Source organism: Megascapheus bottae, chromosome 22 (assembly GCF_031878675.1).
Source record: "Megascapheus bottae isolate mThoBot1 chromosome 22, mThoBot2.hap1, whole genome shotgun sequence".
NCBI lineage: Eukaryota > Metazoa > Chordata > Mammalia > Rodentia > Geomyidae > Megascapheus > Megascapheus bottae.
In genome coordinates this window covers 30,041,013-30,062,577 of record NC_143530.1, presented here as the reverse complement: position 1 = coordinate 30,062,577, position 21,565 = coordinate 30,041,013, and the positions used below count along the sequence as shown (strand labels likewise).

Below are 21,565 nucleotides of genomic sequence, written 5' to 3'. Positions count from 1 at the left end.
CTGCCATCTAGTAGCCACAGCAACTCTACAGTTCTTTAGGCTACCTCAGTTTGCCTACCCTTAAAATGGCAATAACATAGCTATTCTCCTAGAGCATTATTTTTCAAACCATGGGCCTCATACTATCATCATCATCACCTGGAACTTGTAAATATAAATCCTTGGGGATCTGAACCTAAAACTGGAGGCAGAGCCCAGTGATCAGGGTTTCTACCTGCAGGTAACACTGAAGGTAACATTGTGATAACCTTGCGATCCTAGTGAAATTCTTTAGTCCACTGTATTGCCTGCAGATTTGACTAAGTATTTGACTAGAATATCAACAGTCTGGGGATACATGAATCAAACTTCTCTTAGATCCATCTTCCAATATTTCAGCCATCTATGCCTAAGTTTACTAATCCTAAGTACCTAACAAAACAGGGAAATTTAACATTCTTAAAAAGCCAGAAGTGGGGCCGGGAGTTTGGCCTAGTGGTAGAGTGCTTGACTAGCATGCACGAAGACTTAGGTTTGATTCCTCGGTACCACATACATAGAAAAAATGCCAAAAGTGGTGCTGTGGCTCCAGTAGTAGAGTTCTAGCCTTGAGAAAATCCAAGGACAAAGCTCAGGCCCTGAGCCCAAGCCCAAGACTGGCAAAGAAAAAAAAAAAAAAGCCAGACGTGGTGCTGTGACTCAAGTGGCAGCGTGCTAGCCTTGAGCAAAAAGTGTTCAAGGACAGTGCCCAGGCCCTGAGTTCAAGCCCAGGACTGGCTAAATAAATAAATAAATAAATATTTTTTGATGCGAAATCCTCTGGGAAACTCTTAAGTTTAAATGTGACCCAAACCATAAAGATTTATCTAGTTGAAGTGGCAGCCTTTAAGCCCTCTGTTCCTAACTTATGTTTGAAGGTTAGAATTCAGGAGAGATCTAGACATTGCCAGTATTTGCTAACTTTCCAGTCTTAACTTCCTGATGGGTATATTAATGGAGGAACTGAACTATTTGATACTCAGAGCAACTGGTATTACAAGGAAGGTCACTGTCAGTGCACAGGATTCTAAACAGAGAGCCCATAATGCCTCCTGAAGGCAACTGGTCCTAACAGGTTCTGGTAGCCTGGTTATAGATTCAACCCCATCTGTACCTGGTGCTAGCTTTTCTTGTCCAGCCATGCCTTGTGATAACCCAAAACGGGGAAGGAATAAGATTGAGAACATTCCACAATCTCCATTTCTGGTAGAAGAAAATTCTGTCTCCTAAAAGATCTGTGTTTATGTTTTCAGAACAAATGCCTAGGAGAGGGGTTAAGAGACCTGAATAATGCTTATAATATCAATTAAAAGTGTGCAAGCGAGTGGGGGATGGAGCACCAAGAGTAAAAGAGATGTGGGGGAGAGGGAAGGCAAGGCATCATCAACCTGTCAACACGAAGGCACCTTCTAGTAACTTGGGTGTTGTTCACATTCAGTCATGCTTGTCCAGAGGCAGGTCACACCAGCTGTGCCAGGGCATGGAAGAAGGTTTGATGATGCATAAACAGTGGTGCTGACCCAACAGCACTCTCAGAAAAGTCTAGAAGTCAGCAGGGCGTGAGGCATAAACCTACTATCTGTTAGCTTGCTGTGGGAATGCCTGGGCCAGGCAGCTCCCAGGGCTCTCAGTATGCTTGAATTGACTGCTCTGGTAGTGCCTTCACCCACCATCATTGGCCAGCCAGACTCCTCATCTTCTCACGAAGATGATGTGACCAAAGGGAAGACTTGTACCTCAGTCTTGGTCCTGATCAGGGAGGCATCTGGATTAGAACACAGCCTCCACTGCAAGCTTTCTCCACAAGCCCCACTTTTCCCACAATACTTGGGAAGTATGTCTATAGAACAGATGAATTCTTTCACCTTACTGACTGGCAGGCACTTTTAGTGTAAGGACAAAGGTCAATTATATTCAAGTGATCTTAATTCAAAGTAAAGGTGAGCCAGGAATTTCATACTTCTCATTAACACACTTTTGGACATTCTCCTTTCCACTGTGTATAACTTCGGCCTGGACCACTATCTCTGCTCCTTCGGAGAAGGCAGTTCTTCCTCTTTTCTTTTTTGGCAATTCCTTTTCTATCTTGGTCCTAGATAAAACCCCTCTGGATTCTAGTACAGACACTTCCTCATTGATGGATTGAGCTGAAATTCTGATGTCTTCCAGGCAGCCCAGATCTATCAATAACAACTTTTTTTTTTTCTTGCCAGTCCTGGGCTTGAGCTCAGGGCCTGAGCACTGTCCTTGGGCTTTCTCAAGGCTAGAGCTCTACCACTTGAGCCTCGGCACCACTTCCGGCTTTTTTCTATGTATGTGGTACCGAGGAATCGAACCCGAGTCTTCATGCATGCTAGGCAAGCACTTTAACCGCTAGGCCAAATTCCCGGCCCTCAATAACAACCTTTTATTCTAAAGGCTCTTCCTAACTGCCAGACCTTTGAATCAGGACATCTTATAGTCTACTCCCCCCATTTCCTTGTTTTGTTAAATTTCAGTTGTTCCACTCTACACTGTCTGTGCCTCTCACATCTGTTTATAAAATAGCTGGGTATGGCTTGTCATCCTAGATAATAGGGAGGCTGAGGCTAGAGGATCATTTACGCCTAGGAGTTCAAGGTCAGCTTGAGAAAAAACAATGAGATTTATCTCTAAACAAACAAACAAACAAATCACCAAGCCAAAAATGGCAGGTTCTTAAAAAATCCAAAGACTTGCTACAGCGCTGGTGGCTTATATTCAGAATACTGAGATCTGAGGACCAGCCCCAGGAAAGTTTGTAAGAAAGGAAAAGTTTGTGAGACTCTTATCAATAAACTACCAAAAAAAGAAAAAAGAAAATCTGGACAGTAGAGTTATGGCTCAAGTGTTGTGGTTCAATACTAGCTTTGAGCAAAAGCAGCTCAGGGATGGCGCCTGGGCTCTGAGTTCAAGTCACAGGACCCTCCTCCTCCTTCCACACATAAAGACTTCAGAGAATGGTTGAGTTGCTTCTCTCACATTCACAACATTCATGCAGAGCTGCAATCAGTTAGCCTGGATCTTCCCTTTGTGAACCCAGAGAAACTTAGAGGAAGCTACTATTCCCCACTAGACAGTCCCTAACTATTTTAGGTGCTGCCATGGTAAAATGGACTCTTTCTTCCCCATGCTGAACTCTCTCAATTTCTTTATCTCTCCATTATAAACAGATTCAAATCTTACACTCACAGTCAGTACTGTCCAGGAAGTAAGTGGCTCTTGTACCAACTGTTTCAGGTGATAGGGCCTCAACTGAAGCCACCACCTCCACAGTTGCCTTATTGGCTGAGAGCCATTACTTCTGCGTGAAATCATCATCCCCACCCTTGTGACAAGGCTAAAATAACAGTGTCAAACCAAACCCAAGCGTACATTTTGTAAGGGAATGGAAATAATCATTGATACAAATCTCTCTCTGTAGCCTGGGAGGAGGGAGAAGGATAAGGTTTAGGTTTCTTTTTCTTTCTTCTTTTCTTTTGTTTGCTGGGACTGGGGCTTGAATTCAGGGCCTAAGTGCTATCCCTGAGCCTCTTTGTGCTCAAAGCTAGTCCTCTGCCACATGGATCCACTTTTCCATCTTTTGCTGAGTGGTTTATTAGAGATGAGGGTCTCACAGACTTTCCTGCCTGGGCTGGGTTCTAACAGATCCCTAGATCTCAGCCACCAGAGTAGCTAGGATCGGTCTTGAGCCACAGGCACCCTGCCTGCATCAGGTTTCTTTTTGCAATGAGGGAAGGGATGCCTATACTTAGAGGAAGGCAATGCTAAGCCACTGTTTGCTACTCTTGAGCTTTTTCCAAGACCCTATGCCAGGTCCTTTGAGAGAGGATCTCATGCCTAACAGGAAAGTGGTGCAGGGAGGGAACAGGGTGATAAAAAGACAGTCACCTCCATTTGGGAACATCTTGTCATACGTTTAGGAGTCAGTGAGAAACAACTGAAAGGCAATGGAGAATCAGAGGGAGAGGTCTCACAAGTAAGTCCAAAGAGAATGGTCATCTGCCAAAATCAGCAAGGCGACAGATTGCATTTTAAGAATGTAGCCGTTTATATCAACCTTTTATCTCAAATGGGACAGACAAGGCCACCTCTGCTTCCAGAGGTGACAAGATCAAATGATGGGTGCCAAGGGAGGAGCAGCATTCTGTTCTACCACCAGCAACTCAGGAAGGGAGGAAATTGTGGACCTCAGTTTTCTTCCAGGAGAAATTAGAACAGTAGTCCTTCTGTGTGTGCTGTCTCTGTTGTTACTGTTGTTGTGAGGCTTAAACTCAGAGCCGGGGCATTGTCCCTTAGCTCTTCACTCAAGGCTAGAGCTCTTCACTTTGACTTATGTTTTTTTTAACTGGAGGTAAGAGAATCATGAACTTTCCTGCCCAGGCTGGCTTGGAACTGTGATCCTCAGATCTCTGCCTCCAGAGGAGCTAGGATTACAGGCCTGAACTACCTGTGCCCCAGTGAGCTGGCTTTTATAAGCATGAAAAATAATGAAGTGCTGATATCACATACCAGGGAGCCTATTATGCAAAGGAATCGTTGAGTTAAGAAAATGCAAAATCTCTCTAATAAAGACAACTAACCTCTCCAAGAAGGACCCTAGAGCCCTAAAGCATAGCTTATACCACAGGCATACACATATGCCTATACGCATACACACATAGATACTCCTCACACACCTCAAAGGGGGAGATGGAGACCCCAGATCAAAAACACAGTTTCTGTGCTTCCTGTTCTCGTCTCAGGAGGGAAGGAGGGGTGGAAGGCTGCTAATCATCTTCCTTAGCAAATCAGAAAAATGTGGAAGAGTGGGCATGATTTCAGTGTTTGCTAGCACCAGCTTGCTCAGCTCAAACAAGTTAGACAGGTTGGATATTAAACAAAGGCGGAAAAATGCAAGGTATAAAGCCCAAGAAAGTACTGCCCTAGAAACGCAGCCAGCATGCTGCTGATCGCAAGTGTGTGATCTAATGCTGGAAACCAGGCTCCTCCTCCTCCTCCTCTTGACTTTGCTACTTTTGTGTTATTAAACAAAACTGGACACCTATCCAAGATCCGTTCAAAGTTCTGGGACATGGGGAAATAGCACGATGGAGAGGAACCTAGATATGCTGTAAGCTCTCCTCTCATTCTGCCTCCAGCATACCTATCCCTAGCCTGCGGTGACCTAATTCCCAGCTCCCATACTGCCCAGCTGTTCAAGTGTGGGCAGGCACGATGATCCAGATTCTGGTACTACCTTTAACTTGGGAAGACTGAGCTTTTGAAACATTTCAACAAAATATGTCAAAACCACTGCACTGCTTGCAATCAAGAAAAAATTTTCTTTTGTATTTGCTTCTAAAAAGACAAACACTGCCTTTGCCAAAACAGAAGAAAGCCTATGTTACCAAAACGAGCATTCAGTCAGCCAAATGATAGAAGACTAATTATGAGCCAGATCATAAATCTGAAAAGCCTGGTTGCTGTTTAACATGTCCCTGTGCATAAATAGTTTTATGAGGGAGCACTTTGACATAACTAAGGTCTTTTGGAAAGAAGAGCTAGCCACAAATACATTTTTCAACTATTCTTTCAAAATGAAATGAAATACATTGTGCTGATTAATTTATTTACTATAATTGCCTTTAATTTATTTATAGCTAAGCAATGAGCTGGCCTAGGTGCTCATCGACTGGTTAGTGGACAAAGAAAAAGTGAGATCTATCACCTCTCTCCCGTCCTCCTTCCCTCACTCGCTTGCTCTCTGTCTGTCTCTTCCCACCCTCAGTCATGGAGTTTAAACTTAGGGCCTGGGTGCCATCTCTGAGCTTTTTTCCTCAAGGCTGCTAATCTACTACTTTGAGCCACAGTGCCACTTCAGGTTTTCTGGTAGTTAATTGAACATAAGAGTCTCACAGACTTTCCTGCTGGGCTAGCCTTGAACTATGATCCTCAGATCTCAGCCTCCTAAGTAGCTAGGATCTGGATTACATGCACCCAGATATCTTTTATCTATCTATCTATCTATCTATCTATCTATCTATCTATCTATCTAATATTATCCAGCCATTAAGAAAAATGAATTATGTTATTTGTAGGGCACTGGATGAAACGGGAGATCATATTAAGTGAAATAAGGTAGGCTCAGAAAGACAAGTATCATGTTTCTCCTCATGTGAATGTACATGTGATTTACGTATTTTCTCACATATATATTACATGTTCACATGCACATACATGTATATGTGAAAGGAACATAAGAAAGGGACTGTTTGGGAGAAAGCAAGGATTGTGGCAGGGGAAAGGAGAAGGTGATGAGGAATAAATATGATAAAGTACATTACATGCTTGTATGGAAATAGCAATGAAACTTATACAATAAAGCTGATTCTTCAGGAGATTAAAGAAGGTCAAATTAAAAACACAAAAGCTAAAGAGCTTAGGGATAGCACCCAGGCCCAGAGTTCAAGCTCCCAACTGACCAAAAAAAAAGGTGGGGGGAGATAAAGAAGAATAATGGGGTAGAGGTAGTAATGGGGGTAGTGAATTTGACCAAAGTACTTATATATTTCTGCATTTTTTTGTTTTGCTTTGTTTTTTGGTATGAGTACTCAAGCTTGAACTCAGAACCTGAGTGCTATCCCTTAGTTTTTTTCACTCAAGGCTGATACTCTACCACTCGAGCCACACCTCTAATTCTGGCTTTTTGGTGATTAAAGATAAAGGTCTCAAACTTTCCTGCCCACGCTGACTTTAAGCTGCAATCTTTAAATCTCAGCCTCCTGATTAGCTAGGATTAGAGGAGTTAGCCAATGGTACCCAGCTTTCTTATGCTTTTAATGTTACTTGAATAACAAAAATATGTGGCCAGTCACTTTTGCCTACTTTTTCTCTTAGAGGCAGTTTTATAAATTGCAAAGCAATAATCCTGAAGAGGATCAGAGAATGTCACTGAATAGTATTAATGCAAATCCACACCCAAAGTTTTAAATGTCACAGAGCAAGCAATCAAAAAATAAAAAGCAGGAGGAATATTCAGATAATAATGAGGATTTGCACAATTCAGAAATGGAAATCCAGGCATATGACACATAGCTATTCCACAAAGCACTATTGTCAGATGCAATTTTTTAGAAAACAGTCTATGTTATCCCCATGTTAAATAGTTTCTGTAAATCTACATACCAAGCTAACATGTAGAAGTGACTGTCAGGTCCCTTAAGGAAAATTAGAAAAACAATTTCTTGGGCTTGGAGCTTAATATTTAATTTTCCTGACAGACTAGATATGAAGGAGACTCTTTTGACTATTCTGTGGTGGACTCCATCAGATAAAGACAGAAAGGAAAAGGATCAAAGGTCCCTAAAGTATCACAGAAAACATCGTCTTTATTTAAACCATTACTGAAATGAAAATAAAAGCACATAGGTATTGGGTCAATAAAAACTATGTTTAAATATAGTAAAATAAGAAACTTGTTAAAAACTTCTTGAAAATGCTACTAGGCAAAGATTAGGCAAGGAGATGACTGTAATAAATGTGTTCATTCTTCAAGGACATTGATGGTCATTCAGTAATGAAGACTCTCAAGAGAGTGGAAAGTGTGCTGGGAGGGTGGCCTAGTGGTAGAGGGCTTGCCTAACATGCATGAAGCCCTTGGTTCGATTCCTCAGTACCACATACACAGAGAAAGCCAGAAGTGGTGCTGTGGCTAGAGTGATAGCCTTGAGGAAAGCCCAAGGACAGTGCTCAGACCCTGAGCTCAAACCCCAAGACTGGCCAAAAAAAAAAAAAAAAAAAAAAAAGGTGGAGAGTATATCAAACTGAATGACTGAAGAATAGGTTATTACAGTTTAAAAAGGAAAGTTTCAACGTTTATTTAAGAAAAGCCTTCTAAACCACCCTAGAAGCATGTTTATTTTAGAAATAGAGTACTAAAGAAGCTGAAAATTGCTGAACACTGAAGTACTATCTTCATCAAGCTACCAAGAACATTTACCTAACATGTATAATATATACATATATATGTGTGTATACACATACACATACTAGTTATACACTAGTTATATGCCTGCTGTGTATATACTACTTAAACTTATTTACACATGCTCCTCAGTAATTTGGGTTTCTTTTTTTTGGGGGGGGGAGGTAGGTCATGGGGCATAAACTCTGGGGCTGTCCATGAGCTTTTCAGCTCAAGGCTACTACCCTACCCTTGGGGCCTGGGCATTGTCCCTGTGCTCCTCAGCTCAAGGCTACCACCCTACCACATGAGCCACAGCAGTCCCTTCTGGTTTACTGGTGATTAATTGGAAATTAACTGGAGTTTCATGGTCTTTAGTGTTCAGGCTGGCTTTGAACCATGATCCTCAGATCTCAGCCTCCTAAGTAGCTAGGATTACAGGCATGAGCCCCATCACCCAGCTACCCCTCAGTAATCTTAACAGAGAGCTATATAAGAAGCCATAGAACTTTTTTTTTTGGGGGGGGGGACGGGAGTCATGGGGCTTGAACTCAGCCTGGGCACTGTCCCTGAGCTCCTCAGCTCAAGGCTACCACCCTACCCCTGGGCCTGGACACTGTCCTTGAGCTCTTCAGCTCAAAGCTACTGCCCTACCCTTGAGCCCCAGCCCCACTTCCCATTTTCTAGAGGTTAACTGGAGATAAGAGTCTCAGGTCCTTTTGTGCCTGGGCTGGCTTTGAGCCTTGATCCTCAGATCTCAGCCTCCTGTGTAGCTAGGATTACAGGTGTGCGCCTGTGATCTAAATAAAATGTGTTAGGATCTCCAAATGCTCCTGGATGCCTTTTTGCTTCTGACTGGCCTTTTCCCCTCATAGTAAGATTCCTTTATTGTAGATGATAACTTATTTTTTTTACCTCTGTTTTCAAAGAACAATTTCAAATAACAATAAATTTATAGTCATAGCTACTTGGGAGGTTGAGGCAAGAGGATCACTTAAATTTAGGAGTCCCAGGTCTGCCTGGGCAAGATAACAAACCTCTGTTACTAAAAAGAGGGGAGAGAAATATTTAAAGGGAAATCATAGCCTGGCAGTATGGCCTAGCATGTATGAAATCCTGGGTTCAACTCCTTGGTACTAACACAGAAAAATCTGGAAGTGGTGCTGTGGCTCACATGGTAGAGCACTATCCTTGAGAAAGCCCAAGGGCAGTGCCCAGGCCCTGAGTTGAAGTCTTGGGACTGGGAGAAACAAACAAACAAAAGGAAGTGTGTGGCAGGTTAACCTGTAGATTTATCTTATCATTGATTCCTTGCATGTGAGCTGGACTACCTTCCCTCCCACAGAGGAATAGGGTAGTGAGCTGAACCAGGTGATTAAGAGACTCATTTCAAGATGGGACTGGCTGAACTTTTAAGTGGTGACCTCTACACTTGAGAGGTAGGAAGTACCAGAACAAGTCACAGGGTGTCCTCAGAAACTCAATATGACCAAGAGAGAAGTGCACAGGGCTCTTCCTCTTGCTGGGCACTGAGAGTAAAGAAGTGACTTGCCCCTGTTCTTGGAGACACTGTCCTACCTCTGCTCCCTCTCGTTTAATGCTAGCCACCTGTTCCAGATACCCAAGTTCAGTTGTATATGCCAAGGGTTGGCTTGGCCTAAGCATCTGAGAGTAGCATGCTAAATTCAGAGTCTCTGTGGTCTCGTTTGTCATGGAGTAGGTCACTGTTCACTAAGATCTTCTTCAAGAATAACAGGAACACATAAGCCTCTGTTCCTGAAGACGGTCTGCAGTCCAGTGGCATCTGCAGGGCCGATGCCGTCTATACTTAGTAACAGTAAAAACTGTGCCCATTGCATTAGGAAGCAAAGCTCGTGACAAAGCAACTAGTTGATGTTCCAGGGATTTCCCTTCCTCATCTTCACATTTCTAATGACAGCTGAAATGAGAACATGTCCCTTTCCTTTCAGAATGAATTGACAAGGAATGTTTGTCAATGAAGGCTTTTTCCCGGCTAAGTCTTCAGCATACCCTTAAGCCTAACAGGCATTCACAATTCTCTCTATAACTTAATGTCTACATGCTACAAAATGAGGAGCAAAGTATAATGTAACTGTCTATTGTCCAAGGCACTCATGGTCTACAAAATAAACTTCTAAAAAAATACCCATTTTAGGCTTGAGGGATGGCTCAGTAGTAGAGCTTCTGCCTCACCATGCATGATACCCTGAACTCAAACCTCAGTACCACTGGGGGGAAAAAAATCCCATCCAAACCCATTTTAAAGAAGTTTGTTTACATTCTTTTTTTTTTTTCATAGATCTCTTTCTGTATAGTTAGTTGTGCAACCCAGCACTCTGGAACAAGTTTGAAAACCATAAACCTCAATGCCCTTTCTCCTACACCAAGTTCCTATGCAGGGTGTTCTCTGGCTCAGTTTCCCAAGTTTGTTTTGGAAGATAAGCACTGCTCAATCCAAATTTTCAATGTGGAAGCAGCTGATAAAGAGATTTTGGGGAAGTTAGAAGCAGTAGCCACACTGATGTTTCTATAAAACATGCTTTGTACCTGATGGTAACCAATTCTTTCTGCTTAGAAACTTAATTGTGTGTAAAAAGACTTGGGATAAGGGATTTTCAAACCTCAAAAACCTGAGAATCCCAACAGGAAAGTAGCCACTTGAAAAACTACCAGATATGGTAATAGATTGGTAGGTAACTACCAGATAGACAACACATTAAAAAAAGGTCACTGGCCCAAATGTTCACAAAACAAATTAAAATTAACATTATTCTTATCTCTTATTTACCAAAATATTCTTATTTAAAACAACAATGTCATAAGTGGTTCAATAACATGCCTGTAGTTCTAGCACGTGGGAAGCTGAGCTGGATGACTGTGTAAGCACTGAAAGAAAGATGAGGAGTTAGTCTGGGACCCAATAAGACCACGCCTCAGAAAGACAGACAGACAGACAGACAGACAGACAGAGAGATATGTAGATAGACAAATAGATGGAGACACATAAAATGTCCTGTACATTTACTTACTATAAAGTATAAGAAGCTAATGAGCTTTATCAGTGCTGCAAAGTATCTGTTGATAAGACTATTTACCAAATAATATATACTATCCTATTGTGACATTTGTTTTATTTTACCCCTATAAACAATTCTACAGAGGAGTCACTTATAAAACTAAAATAAAGGAAGACAGATGTGGTAACAAATACCTGTAAATTCTGCATTTGGAAGGATGAAGCAGAACGATCACAATTTCTAGGCCAGACTGTATATTTTGTGAGTTTAAGGCCAGCTTGAACCATGTAGTAAGATCCCAACTCAAAACCAACCAATCAAAAAACAAAAAACCAACTAAGATAAAGGAAATTATACCAAAAGATTAACTAGCTTTAGAAACAAGGATAACTACCTAGTTAAGGTTGTATTCATCTGTAAATCTTAGTACTCAGGAAACTGAGAAGGAACGTCTCAAATCTGAGGTCCTTCACTACATAGAAGCTGAAGTCCAGCCTGGGCTATAAAGTACTGGAGGGGCGGGGGGAAGAACATGGTTAACTAACATTCACTCATTCATAAAATGACAAATGTCCAAAGGAAACACACTGAGGCACTTTATTCTGAACTCTTCAGTGTCAGCTAAGTAGACCCTGAAATCTGAAGAGGATGTAGCACTTGGAGCCTAGGTTACAAGATGCATTATTAGGCCTTCTGTGTCCATCTCTACAACAGAAATTCTGGGGTAGAACCTGGATCTACCTCTCACAGCAACCACTGGAGGGCCCAGTTCGTCTGAAAGAACAAGTGCAAAGAGCTGGGTATGGTGGTTCATGCCTCTAGTCCCAACAATCAGATGGGTGACACAAGAGCACCATTAATTCAAGGACATCCTGGGCTACACAGTACACCCTGCTTAAACAAACAACCCCTCCAAATATACAAACCACCAAAAAACTATACCCAAGAACAATTAGTAAGCAATGAATAAGTGCACACAGGAGGACAGGAGGTGTGAATCATTATGTCCCCACTGAAGGGAACTCAAGGGAAGGGTAAGCTGTGTGGTCCTTAAGGACACTGTCCAGACCAGTTTTGTGGAATCAAATCTCCAGAGAAAAAGACATCCACTGTGTGTGTGCCGGGGGGGGGGGGGGGGGGGGGAGGGAGAGAGAGAGGGGGGGAGGGAGAGGCAGAGGGGGAGGGGGAGAGGGAAAGGGAAAGGAGGGAGAGAGGGGGGAGGGGGAGAGGAGGGAGAGAGGGGGACAGAGAGAGAGAGAGACAGACAGACAGACAGACAGACAGGAGAGAATAGAGAAAATGTTACTTGGGGCCCTGGAGAATGCTGAAGACATACATTAATTACCACTGAGATATACCATAAGTTTAAGAGATGAGAAATCTATACCACAGAGAAATCAGCAGAGGTTCTAGGCAAGGTAGGAGAGCAGTGTCACAGAGAAGCTAATACAATTAAGGGAAGGTCTGCAACAGGTCACAAACAAAATGGAATGGAGATGCCTGTGTCTGGGCTCCTGGGTGCCCAGGGAAGCTGAGGCAGAAGTTTTCTAGTTGCTCAGCTCAGTGCAGCTCTGAAGCTCCGCAGGGGAGCAGAAGGTGCTGCTAGGCAACCCCAGCAGGTGTGGATGGACCATGGGAAGAAGGGAGATAGAAAAAAGAACTTCAGTTTTGAGCATCAAATCCTCAGTCGACTGATTTCCTTCCACAATCCTTAAAACCTGGGTTTTCTCAACTCTTTAATTCCTACACACAGGGCAGTTTTGCTCCCAGTTAATGTAACATACGTAAGTGGTTACCAGAGACTATAGCTCACTACTGGAACCAATCCACCAGAGCAAATAAATCTAACTCTACCCTCTGTGGTACATTCTTTTAGTGTTTTCTTATTTTTTTATTTTTATTTTTTGCCAGTCTTAGGGCTTGAACTTAGGGCCTGGGCACTTTTTGTTCAAGGCTAGCACTCTACCACTTAAGCCAGAAGACCACTTCCAGCCTTTTCTGTGTATGTAGTACCAAGGAATCAAACCCAGGGCTTCATGCATGCTAGGCAAGCACTCTACCACTAGGCCACACTCCCAGCTCATGTTTTCATATTTCTATATATTTTTTTAAAAGTACAGCTTTGCCAACAAAGGAAGGAGGTAACGACTTTATTGTGATCAACTAAAGTCAAATGTTCTTTTAACCCAGAACTAGCAATTTTCTGCAGAAGACAAAATAAATGTAGTGTGATAACTTCAAATTGTCAAAAATTTAGTATAGCAAAAACATTTTCCAACATTACATAATGTTCACTCAACAGAAATATTAACAGCCAGTTATTTATATGTACTATTTAATAAGCATTATGCTAAGTGCTTTGCATGACATTTATTAATTATCACAACATGTCCATGCAGTAGGTACAAATAATACTACCACTTATAGAAAAACATATGACCAAAATGTTTAAGGGTTAGTAATGGAACATTTTTTTACGAAGACTGTCAACATGGAGTTTTGAGTTCTAACAACTTCTATCCAATCTGATACTTTAAGCCTTTAGAACTCTTTTCCCAACATTTTTTTTTTCACTTGACCTCAAGTTCTAAATGGGACATAACTAAGCCATTCTGTCAAACTGTTGAAAAATTCAAGATCTTTCAAAAATTCTGCAGAATTAGGACTAGGACTCGGCCCCCAATAATTTAGTTCTCTTCTCCCAATTAAAATGCTTTGTAATAAAATCAATATAAGCATCAAAATTATTACACACTCCCTTGGGTTGGGAGGAAGGCACGATATAGCATCTTCTTAGCAAGCACAAGGATGTGAATTCAAACACCAGTAACACCAAAAAAATAAATAAAAACATCCCTAAGGCCTATTTGGGTTCAGGGTATGGCTGAAGTGGTAAAGTGCCAGTCTAGTAAATGTGAGGCTCTGAATACAAAACAAACAAAAACTACCAAAGAAAAACAAACAAAATGTCTATGTATGTATAAGCACAAGCAACTCTAATAAACAATATTCATACAGAAGAACTATACCTAAAGACTCATAACCATTTCAAAGTCTATCTAGTTCAGGCATGCCCCCCTGCAACACCTAATAGGTGGCTCAAACCTATAAATTCTAGCTACTCAGGACATTTAAAGATAGGATCTCTCCTGTTCCCCTACCCCCATTCTAGGGCTTGAACTCGGGGACTGGATGCTGTACCTAAGCTTTCTTGCTCCAGGCTAGTGATCTACCATTTCAGTGTATTCAGTTTTACTTCCAAGTTTATGGTAGTTATTTGGAGATTTGGAGATGAGTCTCCTGGACTTTCTGTCTAGACCATCTTTGAACCATAATCCTCAGATCTCAGGCTCTTGAGCAGCTATGATTTAAAGATGCGAGCTCTAAAGATAGAAGCTTGAAGCCCAAAGACAAAACCTTGAGACTCTTTCCTCCAAATAGCCAGCAAAAGCCAGATTTGGAGGTATAGCTGAATTATAAAGAGTACCTAGTCATGAGCCCCAAAAATGGAGACTCAGAGTTTAGTCTAGTACTGTGCATACAAATACACATTCATACACACAAATAGTTGCTACCTGGAACTATTTATGCTACCATGAAAATAAAAGACGGTTTAACGTTGAAAATAACATCATGAAACATGGAATTGTGTTAAAAATAAGGGAGACATTGCTTTTCCCCCCTCCAATTATTTCTCATACTGGTCTCTAAGGCAGACAGCATACATGCATTAGCTTCCCTCCCTCCCCCCCGCCAGTCCTAGAGCCTGAGCTCAGGGCCTGAGTGCTGTCCTTGGACTTTCTCAAGGCTAGAGCTCTACTTGAGTCACAGCACCATTTCTGGCTTTTTCTATGTATGCAGTACCAAGGAATTGAACCCAGGTATTCATGCTTGCACTAGGCCAAACTCACAGCCCCATACATGCATATCTTTGTACTATATGTTACTTCCATTCTTTCTTCATCTGTAAAATGGTGGTAATGATACAAATTTTTAAGAGAAAATGGGGATCAACAAGGAAATGCAAGTTTAACAGTGCTATAAACCCACTTGTTCTTAAAGAACACTTATATACTCCATCCAAGAACACAGGCTTCGATAGGTGTAGAACATTCCCCTGGACAGACAATAGCTAAAGAATAAAACAAGCCAGAAAGACCATATGCTAGGATTGCAATCATTAGAAGCATATGTACCAAATAGAATGGGCTACAGATAAATGTTTCAGGAGAAATGAAATGCTGGGTGATGACTCTTGCCTGCAGTCCTAGCTCCTCAGGAAACAGATCTGAGAATCACAGTTCAAAAGCAGCCTGGGTTTCAAAAAGAATTGTACTGATTGTACCTGACTCATGTAACTGTAACCTCTCAACTACAAAAAGGGGGGGAAGGGAGGGAGGGAGAGAGGGAGAAAGAGAGAAAGAAGCAGGGCAGACAAATGCCAGAAACTCTTATCTCTAATTAAGCCACAAAAAGGCCAAAAATGGAGGCACAGTTAAGTAGTAAAATGACTGATTGTAAAGTCCAAGTGAGAATACAAAATTTTGGGAATAGTCTGAAATGAAACAAAGAGGATTGTTTTCAACTGGTAAAAAGCATTTGAAAAACTCACAAATAACATAACATTTAACCAGGAAAGACATAAATGCTTTCTTCCTGGAATCAGAAATAACATAAAGATGATCACACTCTTCATTTCTATTTAATATTACACTGAAGACAATTCAGGCAAAGAAAGAGAAAAAAAACAGGACAATTCCAGATTAGAAAGGAAGTATAAAACTGTATTCACAAATGCCACAATCTGCATAAACCCATTAAATAATTATAGGAATGAAGAATTGAGGGCTGTAAAGTTGCAAGAAATAATACCAACCTATAAATTTGAACTGTTTTTACGTACAGCAATAAAAAATCAAATTAAAAATGATTTCACTTATAATAATCACCACAAAGAATAAAAAAAAAAAGTTTCATAAAAGAGGGCTGCGAGTGTGGCCTAGTCATAGAGTGCTTGCCTAACATGCACGAAACCCTGGGTTCAATTCCTAGGTACCACATACAGAGAAAAAGCCAGAAGTGGGGCTGTGGCTCAAGTGGTAGAGTGCAAGCCTTGAGAAATCCCAAGAACAGTGCCCAGGCCCTCAGTTCAAGCCCCAGGACTGGCAAAAAAATAAAATAAAATAATAACAATAATAAAAAGTCAAAAGAAAGAAAGAAGAGAAAAAGGATGTTGGTAGTTCCCACTTGTAATCTTAACTACTCAGGAGGCTGTCAGTTGAGGACTGTGATTTGAAGCCAGCCTGGGCAGAAAAGTCTATGAGACTCTTACCTTCAATTAAACACTAAACCTCCAATTAAACACTAAAAAGTCTGAAGTGCAATTGTGGCTCAAGTGGTAGATAGAGTGCTAACCTTGGGCACAAAAGCTCAAGGACAGCACCCAGAACCAATACAAACATTATCTCAAAATGGGCAATTTTTCAAATCAAGAGTGATGAGCCAAAGATGCCCCACGGAGAATCACAAGCAGTCAGTCACCGGGACCAGAGGGGTCCTTTTCATCACTGCACCCACTGCCCTCTGTCAATTTAAAGATGCCCCTGGAAAGCTCCACTCAGTAAGAGCAAATGGAGAAAGCTCCCTTAATACCTCTGGGAACAGACTGAGAAGGGAAAATATGAAGTAGGCTAAAGACACTGGAGTGGGGAGAGGAGAAAGGGCAAATGGAAGAGGTTGAATGGAACAGAGGACACAATAATTCCAATGGTGAAGAGTGGTAAGATAGCAAAAACTTAAAATGTAAAATAGCATATTAAAGAAATGGTGACAGTTTTCACTCCTCTTCCCAAAAGAAAAGAGGTAAAGATATGACCAACCAGAAATTGCTAAGAGGAAACCAAATTTTAGAAAGGCAAAAATACATGGTAAAAATTATTTAAACTGGACAGCAGTTTGGCCTAGTAGAAGAGTGCTTGCTTAGCATGCACAAAGGCCAGGTTGGATTCCTTGGTACCACATACATAGAAAAAAGCCAGAAGAGGTGCTGTGGCTTAAGTGGTAGAGCTCTAGCCTTGAGAAAGTCCAAGGACAGTGCTCAGGCCCTGAGCTCAAGCCATAGGATTGGCAAAAACAACAACAACAACAACAACAAAAAACTCTATTTAAATTATTTACTCTTTTTATGAAGTCAAATAATATCTCACTTGTACGTATTCAGATGAAGAAATCTACAGGTTTATAATCACTGCAGCATTATTCAATGCCAAGTACTCTAACCACCACAAACCCTAAAACGTTAAAGAAGGCTGACTAGAAAGAAATATAGAAAAATTTAATTTGATGTTGGGAGGTAAAGTTATATTTTTTTCCTAGGGTGTCCTAAAATGCGTGTATAAAAAAAGAATGATTTGGGGGGTGTGGGGGGGGGAGGGAAATGGGTACCAAGACATGTGAAAGGGTATCAATGTATGCAAATTAATGCACCTTCTATCTGGCAAATTTCGTATAACCCTTTTACTAATTACAATAAAAAATAGAAAAAAAATAAAATCTTATATGTAATAAAAAAAAAGAATGATTTTTTTTTTCTGTTCTATGTAAATATGCCATCACGGAGCTTTGCCCCACCAATAAGTACTCATTGGTCCTGCTCAGTAAGTAATTTCCTGACACTTGATAGATTTTCTTTTTCTTTTCACCCTATCTTCTTAAAGCTTCAAATTAGGTCACATAACTACTTAAAGGTCCCAAATGGAAGACAAGTAATGTTGAAATGTACGGTGTCTTATATGAAAAAAAAAAAATCACTGGAAGTTTTTGAACAATAGTGGTGTAGAGTGGTCCCAGAGCTCTTATGCTCAGGGCTAGCACACTCCCTCTTTGAGACACAGTACTACTTCTGGTTTTCTGGTGGTTAACTGGAGATAAGATTCTCAAGGACTGTCCTGCCTAGACTGACTTTGAACTGAGACCCTCAGATCTCAGCCTCATGAGTAGCTAGTTTATAGGCATGAGCAGCTGGCAACTTTGATTGGGATATAATATGTGTGCATGGAAATAAAACTCAGATGTTAATTTTTTAAGTTGCAAAAATTTTTTTGTGCAAGAAAAAGGTCTTTGAAGAAAATGTAACAGGTATACGAAAGTAATTTAAAGGGAAGAGTTGGAAATAAAGGTTTGGCTCAAAAGGTAGAATCTTGAGCTAATCAGCTAAGGGATAACACAAAATAAATACATGATTTTGTGATATTCTTTCAGAAAGTCCCTTTCTATGTTATAAAGCTGCCCACTCACCAGTTGCACTTACAGAAACTCCAACTGGCTCAGCAGAGGGTTGACACTGGTTTATTCTACAGAGCCACAGACCTAGGCTAGAATATGCGTTTCACACCACCAGATGCTCTTGAGATGGTTATGGATAGGCAAACAAAACCACACTAAGTTTTTCTCTACTGGGAAAGAACATTGTCCAATGGCTCAGAGGAATCAGCTGATCAAGGAAAAAGTGCCTCACCCACCTGTGCATGTTCCCATTGGTGGTGAAAGACTGGCCACACACAGTACACTTGTAAGGCCTCTCGCCAGAATGCACTAGCATGTGGCGATCCAGGGAGCTGGCCGAGCTCAGCGACTTCCCGCAGATGCTGCATGAGTGGTCAGCTCCTCCAGTGTCCGTGTTGTGCTGCAGAAAGCAATCAGTGCACTCGTCACTTAAGAGGATTAGATCTTCATAAATACCAGTGAAGTTTCTTGGCTATTTGGTTTTTTAAAGTATATTCCCAAAGTGTTAAAGGTGTCAGGAACACAGGCAATTCACTGTTCTGTATGATCTTCCATTCCATATTCCAGCTTGGAAAGTTAGTTGTTTATTAGAAACAATGTGGATTAGCTGACCACTTAAATACTTGTATTCCTACAAGGACAAGGACTCAACTACAAGGCAAATAGTTGAAACTTTATTTTCATACTGCGAGTACAGAGTAGTGTTGGCTTCTAAAGTAAAAGAGGTATTTCTTTCCAAACCCAAGTTATTTTGGTAATTTGATGTTTTAAATTATATATGCTATTATAATTGATGTTATGGCTTTAACAGGTTGTTAATCCCCTACTATTCTATATTCAATAGTTTGTCATTAATTAGCTATGGTAGAAGGATAAATTTTTTTTGGTCATTCCTGGAGCTTGAACTCAGGGCCTGAGCACTGTCCTTGGGCTTTCTTAAGGCTAGAGCCTACCACCTGAGCCACAGCACCACTTCTGGCTTTTTCTGTGTATGTGGTACGTTGGTCTTTGTGCATGCTAGGCAAGCACTCTACCATTAAGCCAAACCCCCAGCTCCTAAATCTTATGTTAAAGGAAAAAAAGACACCAAATCAAGGAAATTCTCTACTACGTGATCTAAATATATTTGAAGAATGGGAGAGACAGGATTTGAGCCAGCCAAACTCAAAACACACAAAATATTATGTGTTTGGGGGCATTTCATAACAATGGGAGGTGAGTATACAAGGAAGACAGTCTGGAGGGGCCCAGTTGAAGGGGAGGGAGGAAAAGATATTGGGGAGTGAAGAAGACTGATTTAACATATATATATATATGTATATATATACACATATATATATACACACATCTATAGGTAATATGGGATGTACATTGTATATTTACATATCTATATATATGAAATAGAATAATAAGCCTCATAAAATGCCCACCAAAATGGAGTAGGGGAAGAGGAAGTGAGTTATAGGAATATAATAGACGGGCTGAACTTGTTCAGAGTGTACTATGCACATTCACAGAATCATCATGATGAAAGCTCCTTGAACTACTAATGTATCTACTTAAAAAAAAAAAAAAAAAGAATAGGAAGGCCAAGCATGTTGGTACACATCTGAGGCAGGAGGGTCGCAGGTTTGAGGCCACTCAAGTATATTGAGAGACAGTGTCTTCTTAGTACAATAAGAAGGGAGAGGGGGATTAATATCTACCACCTCATTATAGTATAAAGATTCAGTTCATACTAACAGGTAACATATAATAAAATGTCTTCTGGTACCATAAATAGTTAACGAGATGTTTACTAAATTCTGAAAAGGTATTCTGTGCTGATCTGGCTCAGTTAGAGTTACATGAATACACAAAAATTGCGTCCTAACTACATGCTAAGATTGATAAAATGTTACATGTTAAACACAGCTCACAATTCACCCTTTAAATGAAATCACCTTATCTTCTGTTAATGAAAAGCATTTAAAGCCAAAACACAAAAGCAGCAGCCAACCTGACGAATGTGCATGGTCAACTGGTGCTGGGTAGTGCAAATCTTTTCACATAGGGGGCAGTTGTAGGAAGACTTTTCTTCTTTCATTTCCTAAAAGAAAAATTAAAATGGATGAGTATGTACTAAAATATACAACACCAGGATTTTATTTTTCCATAAGCATTTAATACAGCAACTCATTATGGATCCTATTTTCTGGGTAAGAAAACTCAAAGTACAGAGGGACAAGTAATTTGTCTCAAACCATAAAAAAAGAAAGAAAAAAAAAGCCAAAAGAAAAACAAAACAAAACTGGGTTAACACAGGCCAGCTACTCCTAGCCCATGCCCTAAATGATGATACTATATAAAATTTGACCAAAGGAAGGATTAGCCCCAAGGCACAGAAAGGAAACACCCTTGTGGTTGCTCATGAGAGATGGTGAAAATAAAAGTCACATTAAAGACTATAAAAACAAATGGTACTATATAAACCAAACAGGTGAAGTAAATTGTGCAGTGATGTCTAGCTCTCAGCTGCCATCTTTGTCATTCCTCTCCCAAGACTAACAAGTCCTCATTCTAACCACTATAAACCATTTTTCTTTCTAACCTGTAGAAGTGGGTCTGAGAATGCTAGCCAGCCATATATTTTCTCACTCTCAAATATTAAAGAGGTTAAATACCCTAGAAACATTTTTTTTGGTTGATCGTGGGGCTGGAACTCTGGGCCTGGGCATTGTCCTGAGCTCTTCAGCTCAAGACTAGCACATTACTACTTGAGCCACAGCACCACTTCCCAGAAACATTTTTTAAAGGGCCTTTGTACATTATCTTTATAATTATATATATATACATATATATATTAATTCTTTACTTCTCTCAGAGTTATAGAAGTGGTGGCTGGTGTTTGGTGAGTGGGAGGGAATGGGGACTAACACTTTCTCAGTTCAAATCTACAGTGAATCAGAATGAAGCTTGCCAAGAACCCCCACAAAGAAAAGCAAAAAGCAATGAAAGAGTACTTCCCATAATAATAAGGAATATTTCACAGCTGGGACAAAACTTAAGGTCAAGTTCAATCTCTAGAGCATTTTTGTCAACTCATTAGAGTTCAATACACACAAGAAAAGAAAGAAAGAAAAAGAAAGAAAGAAAGAAAGAAAGAAAGAAAGAAAGAAAGAAAGAAAGAAAGAAAAGAAAAGAAAAGAAAAGAAAGGAAGGAAGGAAGGAAGGAAGGAAGAAAGCAAGCAAGCCAGCCAGCCAACCACAGTCAGCGGGCATA

The 21,565-nt window shown here is 40.7% G+C and overlaps 1 protein-coding gene across 2 annotated transcripts in view; it reads right to left on the bottom strand.

Annotated features, from left to right (window-relative positions):
* Rreb1 (ras responsive element binding protein 1) overlaps positions 1 to 21,565 on the bottom strand; it is a 73,582-nt gene that overhangs the window by 49,326 nt on the left and 2,691 nt on the right. For both annotated transcript variants that reach the window (XM_090356425.1, XM_090356426.1), the window contains exons 2-3: positions 20,303 to 20,392; positions 18,540 to 18,703 (exon numbers count right to left, since the gene is read on the bottom strand). In XM_090356425.1, the coding sequence (XP_090212551.1) occupies positions 18,540 to 18,703; positions 20,303 to 20,392 (254 nt within the window). The remainder of the gene's footprint in view (positions 1 to 18,539; positions 18,704 to 20,302; positions 20,393 to 21,565) is intronic.